Genomic DNA, 15,506 nt, shown 5'->3' with positions numbered 1-15,506 from the left:
CATCTATCTGGACTGCAGTAAGACCTTTGACACATGTCCCTCCTCTGAACGTGCTCCAACAAGTCCACATCTCTCCTGTACTGAGGACTCCACATCTGGAGGATGTACTCCAGGTGAGGTCATACCATCAACAAGAAGTGGATTCAAGGTTCCAAATTCGCTTTTCAGATAAATGTCTTCTTTGAAAATGAAACTTTCTTCTTAAACAGTGAAAGAGAAGTTAAAGTACAATTTCAGCTTACTCTCTGTACCTCCCAGCATAGGGCTGAACTTTGGGAGCACATTATGTGCAGATTTGTGGCTTGGACACATACTCTGTGAGAACAGGATGGCTAGATCCAATTGCCTTCAGGTTTGAGAGAAGATTTGAATTTGTGGCCACTGTGGCCTGAGCAGAATGCCTGAGGTCTGAATTGAAAGAGAATGGATTTAGCTTTACAACAAGATGCCTTTTCCAGGAATAATGTTGGTTAAGAGGTGCTTGCCAATGTTTCTTATACCTTTCCCCTTTGGGAAGATCAGGGTCCTGACCAGACAAAAAAAGGGATGAAGAAAAAAAGAACCAAATACAATTTTGTTCTTTACAGTTCTTCTGTCTCCCTGACAGGTCTGAGAGGTCCTCAGAGGAAAATAAGTCTTTTTCTCTTCACGGCAGTGGTTTTGGATGAGCCCTTTCAGATCTTTTGCTGGATGTGAGAACCTGATTTTTGGGTAACTATGAGAAAAAGATCAGTTAGGAAATGGGGACTTAACCAAATGACAAAATGTTAAGTATTCACAAAATTCACGTAGCATGAACCAGAGAGGGCCTTAATTATTTTTCCCTGAGTTCTATAGTTCACTGAGAGAGTCTTGAAATAAAATACTAATTTGCCAAAACCTGGCAAATATGCACCACTTGCACCGCTTGCAGGCCTTTCTTCAATTAGCACTTGAAAACCATGCGTTCCTTCACAAGCCATCCTTGATGTTTTATAAATGTTATCGTTAAAACATCATCTCTACTTCCTTTAATGCATTTTTTAGAGCTGCAGTAAAGATATTATTTCAGTTCAGGCTGCAGACTCTCATCCTGACAAGAGACCTCAGTTACCTCTCATAGGATATTTCTAAAACAGCAAATGCTACCTAACTTTAAGCTAATAGCCTGCAAGAAGGCTCTATCTGTATTTACAGTGCAATCTTAGCTGCAGAAGTATGGGTTAGGAGCATGACAAAAGTAAGTGCACAGATACAGCAAATCTTTCAGAAGAGGGCTTGATCCCCTGGCTGGGTTTCACCCTTTGGATTAGTGGGGGTGTTTCCTTCCAGAAAAACACTTGAGTGTGCAGGAAGTGAGGTGGTCATGGTTTTGGGACTGAAAATCATAGAATCATATAATCATTGAGGTTGGAAAATGCCACTAAGGTCATCTAGTCCAACTCTCAACCCATGCCTGTGACTTCTCTAGACCATGTCCCTGAGTGTCCCATCTATCCTTTCCTTGAAAACCTCCAGGGAGTGTGACTCCACCACATCCCTGGGCAGTCTGTTCCAGGCTGATGTAATAAATACTGCAACTTAGGAATCAGGAAGAAGCCTGACTCCAGCCTGGAAACATCCATTAAATCTACCCCATGCTAACTTCCACAGTGTCTTCCCATGGATGGCTAAAAACCCATCAATTCTCTGAGAAGTTGTGTTTGTTACACCCCTCCCCCATCTCTGATGAGAAACACGCATATACATTCTTGAGGGTAAAAATTACATGTAGAAACAGCTACATTCTTGGTAGCCATAAGAGAAGCACAAAGGAGTTCATAATGATCATATTAGAAGTGAAATGAGTGGGAGGAACAAATACAATAAGAATCGCGTTACGTTTCTTAGAATCTTTGAGTCCCAGACCAATACATCATCCAACAAATGAACTTTAGTTTTGTACACTAGAAGACAAATGCTGCCCAAGACAGAAGAATGTGTTCGTCCACGTCATGGCTTTACGATTTTTGTTTTCAGTATTCCACATCATGATATCATGTAGTGCACTGGGAGTTAAAGAGTTAATGCCCCAGTTCCATGGACTGTCAACAGTTCCTGGAGTATCAACAGCACCTGGAGAGGAGAACAGACAGACACTCATGAAATCAGAGTCCTCAACCAGACAGCAGCTGGAATTTCCTTCTATCATCTTAATACCACAGGCAGTATCCCCTAGCAAGGGACTGCTGGAGGGGTCAAGCACCAATGAAAGGATCTGCTGCAAGATCTAACACCCTTGGCAGAGCAGAGAGGTCTTAAGGTCACCTTGACCACTCCAAAGACAGCCAGGACTGTATGGATCCAAACACAGATGCTCTGGTACCCCCAACCCCTCTTTGGAGTGGAACATGCAGCTGAAAGCTCTGTTCACCACAGGACAGGACTCGCAGACATTCGCATTCGGGCCAGGCTGCAGCCTCCGAGGAGATGCACAAAAAACTAGGCCACATTTTGCAAACAGCTGTAACAAAGAGACATTTTCCCAGGCCCCCAGCTGCTTATGATCTCCAGAACTCAGCCACGGAAGCAAGCAGAGCTCAGGGTTGCTTCAGTCACAGCCATCAGGATCAGAGATGCTGAGCTAGCCTGGCACCTTCTTATTTCTACCCAGCAGAGTCTGAACTGTTGGAGCCAGAACAGAGCATCAACACCTCCCACCAGTACCTCTCCTGATAAGAACCCTTTACTGCACAAGCACAAGGCTGCCCATTGCCTCCAGAACACCTATGCTCTCAGCTGCTAACCTCAGACTTGAAGCTACCAAGAGGCAGTTCTGAGCTAAGTGGCTGCCACCAGCCCGGAGCATTCACTCGATGCAGACAGAACCATCCTGATGAGACATCCTCCAGCCATAACATCTGGAAGAGGAAAAAGGCTAGATTTTACTCAGGCTGTGGCTGCACAGCCCCCCAGAAGACCTGCAACCTAATGCCAGCCAGTAGGCTGGACAGACAAACTGTTTGCATGGATAGTATTCTATGACTCTATTCACAGCTTGACAGATTGTTTGCTCAGCACCATCTGACTCCTTCAAAGCTCAGCTTTGAGCAAAAGCAGCCCTATTGTCTTTAGCCCCACCAATAGCAAGATCTAAGCACTGAGGATGTGCAGTCAACCCAGCAGTAGCTAGGAGCCAAGGGTTTCTGGTCAGTACTGGTCCCCCACATCAGTAGCATGGCCAAGTCTTTGACACTCAGGGTCTGACTCTATGCTATGGATAGGCACAAGTTTAGCAGCACAGCTGAGGGCTTTCAGTTTTATTTCTCAAGATGAGCATCTAAAGTCCCTCCCCTCTCCTCCATTTGCCCCACAGTACCCAGTCTGCATCATTAGTTCATGGCCAATAAGGGGAAGAAGAGCCAGTTAGCACACTCCCCCCTGCCAAATAAAAAAGAAAAGCAGCAGCTTCACCCAGCTAAGACTTCCTACTCAAGTCTCAGCCCCATCTGACCCCAGATTCATAGAACTGTAAAAGCTGGAAAAGACAACTAAGATCATCTAGTGGAACCATCAACCCATCCCTACCATGCCCATTAAAAAACATGTCCCTCAGTGCCATATCTACTTTTTTTTTCCCCTCCTTTTAACACCTCCAGAGATGGTGACTCCACCACCTTCCTGGGCAGCCTGTTCCAATGCCTCATCAATTTGTGATGCAATTGGAACCAATTAACTGAAGCCTTCTGTCCATCCCACAAAACCCTTCCACTTCCAAGACACAAGTTATAGGACAGCTCATAAGCTTTCAGCCCAACAGGCCCACTAACAGCTCAGCCAGACCCAGAGCCCAGCATCCCTTGGTGAAATAAAAGAACAACACAACCAGAGCAGGAGTACAGCCTTATTCACAGCCATCTCCAGACAGTTGTGAATGAATATATCCTCCACTTGTTTATTTAAGACAGCACCACTAGGCCAGTCACCACAGCAACAAAGCAACTAAACAGGAAAAATAAACTGCAATGAGTCAATGACTTCAAAGAAGCCAAACAGCCACAGAGCAAGACATTCTCCCCACTCTCACACACTCCATCTGATTTTGTTATCCTCACAGCAGCACATCAGATACTCAAAGGATTGCAATAGATCAGATTAAGATCTCATTCCCCTCCATCCCATTAAGTTAGCCTACACAACCCCATTTTTTTTTGTTGTTCAAGTTTCCATCTCTTCCAAGTGAAGATTTCCTGTTTATCATATAAATATTATGATGCTGGAGGACCTGAGAAAATGGGTGATTAGTTACATACAGCATTATTTAAAAAAACCCTCACTGAACTCCAACAGGCTGCAAAAGGTCATCTTTGGAGTCTAATGAACTGATTATTTAGGTGAGTTTCAAGCTGCAAACTCAGACCTTCTCAGAGCCAGCCACGGCTGACATAGAAGGCACTGAGTGTTGTGCATCCAGACCCCCTCGGGCTGCTATCTGCCCGCTCTAGAGCTCATACAAAACTACTCAAGCCAGCAGTTCTCTGGTAACCTTTCCACAACTCCATGGTGAGCTTCATCATGAGAAAGGACCTCGCTGCTATGAGGGTCATAGTACAGGCCCTCATTTTCCCCCCCGCCCCCAGACAGAATTGTTTGGGATGTTTCAGCACAGCTTGGTCAAGGCACTTCCTCTACAGATGTTTCCAGGTCAGAATCACAAAAGATCAGTGGTACAGCTGGAAATGGACCAAAGCTTCCCAATCTCAGGACAATGTGCTACTGTTCCACTCAGCCCCCAAATATTTCACGCATTCCTCCTCAGACCAGGAAGAATGAGTTGAAAAACAAAGAAGCTCAAGGGCTATTTCCATGCAAGACATGGAATTTTGTCTGAAACTCCACCAGTCACATGCAGAGACAGGAACCATCCTACCTTCCTCCCACATCTGAGTTCAGATGAGTTCCCATGCCTCAGTAGGACTGACAGGTGGAACAGTCTCCTACCAGAGGCGCCTCTATGCCCATCTTCATTTAATTTCCCCTTAATGAGCAGGCATTCTATTTCACCTTGAGCTATTAAAAATCAGCTCAGCTAACCAATTAGCAACTCAAGCTTGCTCTTGGAGTGCTCTTCAACTCTTAAAGCAAAAAGTAGAGGCATCAGCATTCATCATCACCTTCAATCTAGCAAATTTGCCAGAAGTTATAGTTCCTATGGAAAGGATTAGAATTGGTGCTGAACTCCGTGAGAACCAAAGGCAAGTCTGTGTAGTATATTAGCTTTCCTCTCAACCTTAAACTAACCTCCAGTTTCTCTGCAAAGATTCTGAGAAGTACTACTGCTATTAGACCAAATTTTGCTGTAATTTACCTCTGAAAGTGTAAGCCTTCAAAGAGGAGAGAAAAGAAAAAGCAGAAGCTCACTTACTCCCTGAGGAAAAAACTAAAACAAGTCCAAAAAGATCAAATACAACTTTATTAAAACTGACTTGTTTTCCTAAGTGGTGAAAACAAAGAAACTACTGATAAGATCTGAAGTTTATCAACACTTACAAGAACAAGGAAAAAGAGACGCAGGTCAAGGGCAGGACACAAGCAAAGCAGAAATCAGGGCCAAGCAGATGAATGCACTTCCCTACCCTGAATAGCACCAGATTCAGATGGGCACTCTGAAGTTCCCTATCCATCCCACACAAAGGCAAAAATGGACTGAACATTTACCAAGGTAGGACACAAGTGTGACAGAGGGAATATTTAAGGCTGAGTTGGAAGCAAGAGTGAAATTCTTCTGCACTAAGAGTGAGCTTGAGCCTGTCAGAGTTTCAGTATGAAAAAGAAAATAAATCACAGAACTGCAGGGGTTGGAAAGGACCTAAAGAGATTGAGTCTACCTCCCCTACCAAAGTAGGTTCCCTACAGTAGGTTACACAGGTAGGCATCCCAATGAATCTTGAGTATCAATAGAAGGAGACTCCACAAGCTCCCTAGGCAGCCTGTTCCAGTGCTCCATTACCCTTACTGTGAAGAATTTGTTCTGCACATTATCATGGAAGTTCCTATGTTCAAATTTCAAGCCATTATTCCTTGTCCTATTCCTAAGCACCACAGCAGTTCCATTACAAACAAGAGCCCAGTGGCACATCAGTGGCTCACGAGAAGAGCTTTGAAACCCATGAGATGGACAATTATATGGTTTGCATTACAGCTGTGGAGTCAGTAAACAACATCAGTGGCAGAATAGCTAGGTCTCCTCTTACTACTCATCTGAACTGCCAAGGATAAAACCAACATTTCACAGAATCATTAAAGCTGGAAAAGACCACTAAGATCACCTAGACCAACCACCAACCCATCCCCACCATGCCCACTAAATCACATCCCTCAGTGCCTTATCTACGCTTTTCTTGAACACCTCCAGGGACAGCATCTCCTCCACCTTGCTGGACAGCCTGTTCCAATGCACTGCTACTCTGAGAATAAGTTTTCCCTAATATCCAACCTGATGTTATTGCTGCTATCCCTATGGTAAGTGCTGACTACAGTTTTTTAACAGGTTAACGTCAGCCCACTGCTTTCCTTTCTCCCCCTTGTTTTCCAGAGAAACTGCAAGTTCAAGTGAAAATAATGACACTACTGGTGAGATAGGCAGAGGGTTGAAATTCAAGAAGGCAGCATGATGGGGAGCTGTTGGCGCCTGCTGCTAGACAGTGCTGATGAACCCTGATAAACCACAGGACACATTAGCCCCAGCTAGCCTTGCCCTGTACAGAGATGCTTCTCAGCTCCTTCTCTCCTCCTGTCTAGGTCTAGGTAGGCAGCAGGGAGGGAAGAATAACCTGTTCAAGTGGGGAAAGCTTAACCAAAGCAAGCCCTGAAAACCCTCATTTTCTGATTTTCAGCCTAAATTCCAGCTGACCCAGCTGTAGCACTCAACCATCCAACATTGTATTTAATAGCACAAAATTAAAAAGTGACGAAGCAGGAGTCTACTTCAAGGCCCAACGCCAAGAAGCAGAATTGAAAAAAAGGCCACCCACATCTGACTTTTTTTAATTAACATCCTTCCCTACCCAAATTATTTGTATAGTGCTGGAGAAGAGGCACAGGAGCATATCTGAGCAGTCCCTGCAGACAGTTCCAGGTAGAAACCTATCACCTTAGTAGTTAAACTGCGGTGATGGATCAGACCAGTTTCAAGGTGGACAGATGGCCTACACATGGAAGGTTTCAGAGAAAGTTTTTATGAGAAAAGGAGCCAAACACTTGGAGGATATGAAAAGCCTTTGACAGATAGATTCAGCCTGCAGGAGTCCATATCCATCACATGAAACACCCCTACCTAGGCCAAGCTATCAGAAGAGCCTTTCCAACTTGTGGAGATTAACAGGTATCTTCTTTTTAGGTTACCCAAAAACTGAGCTAGAGGCCATGAAACACTTGTCCCCTCCAGTGGAGTGAAGCAGAAGACAACTGCATTCCTATGGAGATCCAGTAACTTCAGCACCATCTGTGTATCTGCACCAGCCTGAAGCTTATGTTAACACATCTGTTAAGCTTAGGTTGCAACAGGCTGAAAAACAGCTTGTAGCATCCAAGTTGCTCTCTAGTCAAAACAAGGGCAAGGAGGCAGCATAATATTAGCTGAATTTAAACCTCAGGAACGCTCCAGCACATCCAATCAGTAAAGCAGATCTTCACCATCAGTTTTACATTTTAAGTGGAGCTAGGTTGGAGGCCTGCCCACGAAGCACCACTGTTGAACACATCAAGCAACCAGTACTGTGCTACAACCAGGGCAAAGTTTGTGTCTACAGTTAATCAACCTTTATGTCCTAGGTAGCAGTCCTTAGCTTCATGTACAACTATTAAGACATCCTGATACTGCTTAGCCCCTCTTCTCTCTCCAGATCAATACAGATTTCTTCAGGATGCCCCACAGCTCAGGAAACTCCCTGGGAAACATTGCTCACGTGTTCTCAGTAACCTAGCCAAGCCACAACTGTTTATCTGGGTGTTGGGCCAAGAAGAATGATTCATTCGTCTCACCAGTTGCTTGCATCTGCATGCCCTTCCTGCCAGAAGGGCAGATGCCATGTCCTCCTGAACTCTTAAGTCATCCCTACTGGGCAGACCAAAGACACTACTGAACACCACTACCTACGCATACACTGCAGTACTGGTAGTAATTGCCCATCATGCTCATTAGTACAAGAGCAGAGAGTTACTCTGTAAATAGCACTGAGAAAGCAAGAGCTATTTTCTGTCCATTCTAAATTCCTCAGCTACTCCAGGAGCCAGCCTATGACTGCCAGAACTGATTTAACCTTAACTCTTGCCAGTGAGCTGCAGGATACGATCACAGTGTCTCCTGATACCTGGAGTCAGGCACTCAAACAAGGGCTGGGAGCCAGGGGAAGGAAGGGAATTCAACCCAGTGAATCAGGTTGTGGCTTCTGCAAAAATCTGATGGGAAACTCAGGCAGTACCTGCCTGACAGTCCATGTGTCATTAACTATGGGAACAAAGCCTGCTGTTACTGGAGCATTCCACTCCCACCCCACTCTCCCGAACTTCAATAGTCAGGCTCAGATGATGCAAAATACAGCTTTCTATAGCTACAAGACCATTATTAGACTGAATAATTCAAAATACTGACAAAAAAAAACAGGATTCCCAGCTGGGCCTTGTGCTCCAAAGAAAAAAAAAGGCTACTAATCACAGCAAGGAAAGCAAGTTCTGAGCCAAGATCAATTAAAATTAACAACGGCAAAGTTGATAGTACTAGGGCAGATGTGCCCACCAGCTTCAGCCTGCCACTCTTGTGATCCCCCTCTCAAGATGCTGTCATCCTAGAGAACAGTATTTCAGTACTACTTTCTAGGTTGTGATACTACATCAAATCCTCCCAGGGAACCTCTTTTGACCTCAGCTGCAAACATGGGAAGTTACTTGGACTTCCCAAGGTCACCCCCATATTCATCAAACATCAGTCCAGGTCTGTGTAACATGATGGCACACTGCATAGTTCTGGTAAAACAAAAGCCATACCAATGTGCACAGTTTGGTCTTTGACTTAGAACATCTTTGGTCTTACCTGAGATTCCTCACTCCTCCTAGCTTGTGGGGTTTCTGTGGATCCATTGATGTTCAACGTGTCTTTCTGCTTGTATTTTCTCATAATCAAGCTGTCCACAACCCAGAACATAACGGCCTTTGGAAGAAAGGAGTTTAATGAATAGACCGCAAAGACCAAGATGTAAAGTCATGCAAGCCAAGCTACTTCTCTTTTTGGATCGTCCAAACCTCTATCTTCCAGCAGCCTAATATCCAAATGAATCTCGTGTTAAGTGTATCTGTTGGAGTGGATGAGGCAAGTTGCTAAGGTCCCTTCCTCACAAATTCTGAGGATTCCCTTTTCACTGGAGACCAAATGAAAACAGGTCAGAGTAGACCAAGTTTCTGCCAGAATTAATCATGGAACCAACACCATCCAATATTCATTCACTTGTTCTGCCTGCACCAGTCACTTTAAGAACCAGAGCTTGCTTTCAAGTAAGTGCACCATGGGATGGAGTTGGGAAGAGAGGTTAGAATAGCACAGGCAGGAAAACCCATCCTTGCCAACACTCCACCTGTTGTAAGAAGCATGAAGATATCACTTCTTTTCCAGGGGAGATCTCAATGCTAAGATCTTTTTCTCACTTACCATATTGGGGTAGTAATTGATCTGTCAGTAAAACATTGCATAGAATCAGGAAAACTAGAGAAAACAGAGCTTTTGCCAAGCTAAATTTGAAGATACCAGTAGTTTTGGGCAGTCTGAACTAATCTATACAAACGGCTGATATAGAATAAGTTACTTTATAGTATCTTTAACTTTGAACTACTGCTCCTCAGCCCCCATCACTATATCCATCACAAGAGCTTTAGCACTTCTGTTCATATTTTCATGACTGCTTGCAAATTTAAGTGACAGTGACATTACAGCTTCAAATGATGCAGTTGGACAGAGACCATATCTGGCAGAAGGTCTACTCCTGACAGTACCCAACACCTGTCGAAAGGACCCAAGTCTCTTGTTTTAACAGTGCTTTCTAACCATGTTGCATTGCAAAAAACAGCACAGCAGATTGAAGGCCAATCCAGTGCCTTCATACCAAATACATGTCACTACACTTGCAGAGAGATCTGTCATGCATTTCAGCGGGACTGATGTGCACCTAGGACAACCATATTCCTACTCTGAATGCGACTCCAGCCTCTATTTCTGCTGAAAGCATGCTTTTTTGGCCACTCTAGTAGCCTTGGTGAATATAAGCAAGAAAGTGTTTTTTCTCTTCAAGGTTGGAGTAGAAATAAGACACATTTGAGATATTTGCAGCTCTGTGTTGTTTGTAGGGACTCTTTACTTGGCACATACAACAAAACATACAACAAATATAAAGTTGTTTTTTCCTTCCTCAACTACAGTACACTTAAAAAAAGCTCCCTTGATCAAGGACAACTTTCTTGTGATGGATCACAGTAAGGACTTTTTTGCCCTGTAAGTCCACTGAACTATCTTGTCTTTTTCACCTCTCTTCTCATACACACTTCCTCCACTAACTCTTACTTGCAATTGAAAACACAGCAAGTTCACACTGAAAAGCCATTCCTATGGGAACTTTAATAGGCTTTGGGGCAGCTTTGTGCCTGCAACTCACTGTTTAGATGCAGTTCTCAGCTGATGCATTTCAACTGTCCTCAAAAGAAAAAAAGTAAAGAACCTGTCACACAGCAGCTTGGACAAGGGAGTGGGAATCAGGAGCAGAGCCCTTGGTAGGCAGTAGTTACGGATTTGTGTTTGTAGCAAGTATCTTTGCTTCCACTTTTTTACCTTGTCCATCCACTTTGATTACTCAAGGCTGCCCCAACCCATGTGCTGTACATTCTTCCCATTGGAAAGGATCAGTTTCCAAACCACCCCACTTTGTACTTGCAATGACATCACTTACATTTACAATAAAAGGCACAACAAGCATGACCAGGAAAAGCTCCAACTGGGGGTTTGGGATGTAACTCAGGAGGATCTGCTGAAGCTGCAGAGAAAAGAAAAAGCATTTAGAAGCATTACTCAAATAGCTGTTTGCTGCAAACAAGATGCATTCTTAAGCTGACTGGGTCCTAGCAAAGGTCCTGCATCCCTTGCTTTAGCCTAGCTCTTAGAGGCAGGTTAGGCATTTCTTTAGCACAGATACCAAGCATTTCATTTTCAGCAATAAAATGAGTACAGATAGACTTTAACTACCTGTGACAACAGCTGGTAGGACTGTTCTTGGCTTCTTGAGCCTAGCTGCAAAATAAAGTCAACATATTTGCACAGCCACATGCTAGATGAATGTTCACAGCCAAGTCTGAGCACTGTAGGCTGCTACATTTGAAAGAGAAGCCCTAAGCGGGAACAAATAAATGCTCCCAGACTGCTGCAAACAGCAATACAATTAGGTCAGAACAGCCTGTTGGGTACAAGGCTCCAAGTGCAAATGCACTCAATACTGGGATGACCCCTGAATTCCTTAAATAGCTTTTTTTAACCAGTGAATTATTCACAACACCTACCTTCCAATGTATAAATGGCTACAAATCCCAAAAGAATGTACGTTTCTTTAATCAAAACAATCCCAACAAACTAATGTCCCCCTAATTACCATACAAAAGCATGAGGAGAAGGGTGGGGCAATACTCTGGTAGGGGTTAATTTGGACAGATCTAGCAGTTTCCCTAGTTTAGGCACAAGACCACAAGTGTATTGACTTGACAAGATAATGTGGAAATCCCCTGGCAGAACTGAAGTATCTCAGCCACCAGCCCAACCCAATTTATCTTTCCAAGAATGGAAAGGAAAGCTGAAGAAAAATCATCATATTCCACTAGTTCTTGACAAGCAGGAGAACATATCAGAAGCCAAGTTGTTATGAAAATCATGTTTCCTCAGACTTAAGTAATAGCTAATTATTACAGAGAACTGTCAACAAGTCAAAAGGATTAAAGACCTGTGATGATGTGGACCATTAACAGGTCAAAAATGACAAGAAACAAGCCACAATAGCTGTAGCTAGGAAAATAAAATACAACTTAGGAGCCTACCTCTGTCCAACCAGGGATCAGCAGCACAAGGTTGATCAGGGTCTTCTCCACAACCATTATCAGCAGGTAGAGGATACACTGGCTAATCCAAGCAGCAGCTTGTGGAGGATCACCTGGAAGAACAGCACAGTACATAGACACAGGACAAGACAGCTTTGCAGATAAGTTACCCCAGGCTTGACATGCATCCTATAATGCACACATTCACCTTATGCATATGGGGAGAGAGACAGCCCAGGCTCTGCCTATGCTTATCCAGCAGCCCTCATATACTCAAGAACCACAGCTGAAAGAAACATTCCCCATAACCTCAAGGAGATTGACTAAACAGATGGATCTTGGTTTGGGTGGCATTCTCCTCCTCTTGGGGAGACCCCTGAATGTACAGAGCCTTGGAGATGCATCTTTTCCTTCTCCTTCAGCCACCAATAGGCATTGCAGGTATCCAGCCTATAGTACTGAGCTGTTTTGAGCTGAATATATAGAAGGATAAGGGGAAGAAACCCTGTTTGTACAAGGTGGCCAGTACCCCACCTAGAAGCACAGATCACTGACACCCTTGTATAGAGAATAAGCTTGCGTGTATGCACTCTATTTATTGGTCATGGGGGTGATGGGTTGACACTTAGACTGTTAAGATCATCTAGTCATTTTCAACCTTAGTGATTCTAGGATTCTAAGCTGCTGAGACTCCTGAGCTTTCAAATGGCTCCTTACTAGCAAGCATTGCTTCGGGAACATTAGTAGCTTGCTTTGCCCCTCTTGCCAGGGTACCAGAGACTTCATTTCTCTTCACCTTAGCAAACCTAGAGTAGTCTGTAAAGAAAAGTTTCACCCCACCACCATTTCCCCCGCCCCATTACTTTCTATGAAATAGTAAGCTCACAGGAACAGTTCACAAAAACCCTGGCCCCTATGGACCAGAGTGCAAAACTGATCATCTTCACTGAATTAAAATCCACTCCAATCTCCAAAACAAAGCACTGCACAGCAGATCCTCTTCTACACCTCCAAGTCGCTCCCTACCAAATCTTACCCACCTAATTTCCAGAAGTTTCTGGTCACTGGTTTCAATGTAAGACAAAAGCTTTCAGTCCTAAACTGAAGTAGGCTTTTGCTGATTGAGTGAACGGATGGTTATGTGACACTGTCTGAACAAGAGACAGTGGCTCCATCCCCCTAGATTTTACAGCAACCCATTAAAAAAAATAATCAATGCTAATAAAATATGAATGCTTCCAATGAAGTACTTACCAAGTAATAATCAAAAAGCATATTTGTACTGCTAGCAGTGATAATGGCACTGGATCTATTACATGTGCTTGCTTCAGCCATCTGAAAATACCTTCCCAGCTGGTTATCATCTTCCCAGGTCATCAGAATATCCTGGGTCTGCAAAACTGAGCCGCAGTATCTGGCTTAGGAAAAAATGCAGCACTTCCTCTTACCATCCAAATCTAAAGATAATCCCTGGCAGTGTTTGCTTCCAGAGGAATTGGGCCAGAACTTGGAATTGCATTTGTGCAAGAAATCCACTGCTAGGGGTGGATGCTCAAGCTACTTTTGGATGGCAACAGACAAGGAGCTCTGCCCTGCTTTTCTCAGCACAGTGCTGCTGAGACACAGCAAGGGAAGCCCACACAAGCAGTTCGCAAACATTTATCCAAATCATCATGCATACCTTTGGTCACAAGCAGCATGGGCCAGGATTTACTAAGAGCTGCTATCTGATAAAGTCCAGCACTGGGAGAATTCGCTTACCAGGGAGTGCAAAAACAGGTCTGCATACATGTTTGTCCTTCCTGTTATTTGTTAGCAGTGTACCAAAATATTTGCAAAGCCACTGCTGAAAACAGGCATCCAGCTTGTCTCTCCATGCCAGAGAGCTCCATGTGATCACCTTGCATTCCAGCTTTATAATTGCCCAAGCCACAACTGAAGAGGTGATAGAAGGAAGTGGAAGCTGTGGTTTCAAGATGCTGAGAGCCAGACCAGCAGGAACTACATGGAGAAGGAACTGGGAAGGTTACATGCAAGTGCAACCAGCACTGAGGATTTTGGAAAGCACACATCTGCACTCCCTGGCAGGCAGCAGCTGGATGGGTGGTCTGTGCTGCATTGTTAGCAGTCTGCAGTTAAAGGCTGGGGTCAGAGAGGTTTTACTGTTCCTGGAGCACACATAGCCTCTCCTGATGAGTTCTGGTATCTACTCCTCTTCAGCACTGGCTGAGCCTAGTGGGGCTTTTTGCCTGATATCCCCAGACCAACCACTCCTCTCACTGGTTACCATCATCTATCAGAGCTCACACAGACAAAACCGGAAAACAAACATACCCACGGTCTCCTTCCTGCAGCTGAACTCTTTGCCTTTTGCTCTGTGTCATCAGCTGTTGTGGGCAATCCCCCATGGGGAAACAGGGACTGAAAGCACAGCTTTGCAATCAGCTGTCCCACATTGGTTGCAGTGACACCTGCAGCACACTTCTCTCCTATGTCTCAGCCCTCCCCAGAAGTATCAGCAAGCTGGAGATACCTCCTAAATGCCTGCTCCCTCACACCCTTTTGGCAATAGGTCACTACCATTCATTATCCCAAGCAGCTATAGATCTTACTTCTGCATACCATGCACTTAACAGCCCTAACCCTCCATCACTCAGATAGGTTTTGGCTAACAAGGCTGAGATGCAGACAGGTTTTGGCTAACAAGGCTGAGATGCAGACAGGAAGAGAAACAGTCTGCTCCCTAACCCACCATGGGGCAGATTCACCCCCATCTTTAATGCCTTCTCACCTAAACCATTTCCCCCTCACTTTCAGTCCTAAAGAAACCCCTTTTTCCTTACTACCCACCAGACCTCACCTTGTCAGAGGTGCCTGCACCTCAGGAGCATCAAATATCCAGCTTCTCACTCTGATCCTTCCTGTGTCACCTAAAGCAGCAGCTGCAGATCTCTGCAGTAAGAGTTTCTAATAGCCCTCTGACATGCCCAGATTAAACAGCAGGATTTGCAAAGAGACCTGCAGACCTATGGGTCAGATGTAGCCATCTGCTCTATCACCTTCAGCAGCCTCAACTTGCTACTGTCTTGGAATCTTGTTCTCCTCTTAAGACTCCAAGCTTTGTTTTCAGAACATGGGATGTTTTTGTACAGGAATGCATCCCAAAGCACAGAATTACATATCTTTATTGCCATTACCTAGCAGGAAGATCACAGGGTGCAGTTATTCTCCAGCATTCCAGTCCCCCAGTGGCAGAAGGGTGCTCATTTAGATGCTGGCTTCCTACAACAAGATGGCCAGAAGCATCCTTAGGTGCCACTTAATGTCTTCAGTGAACCAAGTGCCGCCCAGAAATCCCTCAGTCCACAGACATGAGAGATTCTCCTAGTATGGTGGTGATGGGTTGATAGCTGGACTAGATGATC

At 44.4% G+C, this 15,506-nt stretch overlaps 1 protein-coding gene and 1 long non-coding RNA gene across 3 annotated transcripts in view; one reads left to right on the top strand and one right to left on the bottom strand.

The window, feature by feature from the left end:
* Positions 1–1,792: 1,792 nt before the first annotated feature.
* Positions 1,793–15,506, bottom strand: part of LOC121107866 (store-operated calcium entry regulator STIMATE-like) — a 29,933-nt gene continuing 16,219 nt past the window's right edge. The window contains exons 5-8 of one of the 2 annotated variants that reach the window (XM_040654431.2): positions 12,082–12,194; positions 10,950–11,033; positions 9,050–9,166; positions 1,793–2,094 (exon numbers count right to left, since the gene is read on the bottom strand). In XM_040654431.2, coding sequence (XP_040510365.1) covers positions 2,035–2,094; positions 9,050–9,166; positions 10,950–11,033; positions 12,082–12,194 — 374 coding nt within the window. In that variant the 3' untranslated portion in view covers positions 1,793–2,034. The other variant, XM_040654422.2, reaches the window with a different exon arrangement.
* On the top strand, positions 5,869–10,335 carry LOC121107869. Its single transcript, XR_005842268.2, has 2 exons — positions 5,869–6,480; positions 7,358–10,335. It is a non-coding gene; the product is annotated as an uncharacterized LOC121107869 (long non-coding RNA).

Source organism: Gallus gallus, chromosome 1 (assembly GCF_016699485.2).
Source record: "Gallus gallus isolate bGalGal1 chromosome 1, bGalGal1.mat.broiler.GRCg7b, whole genome shotgun sequence".
NCBI classification, from domain to species: Eukaryota; Metazoa; Chordata; class Aves; order Galliformes; family Phasianidae; genus Gallus; species Gallus gallus.
Note: the sequence above shows the minus strand (reverse complement) of the source record. Positions and strands in the feature narration are given on the sequence as shown.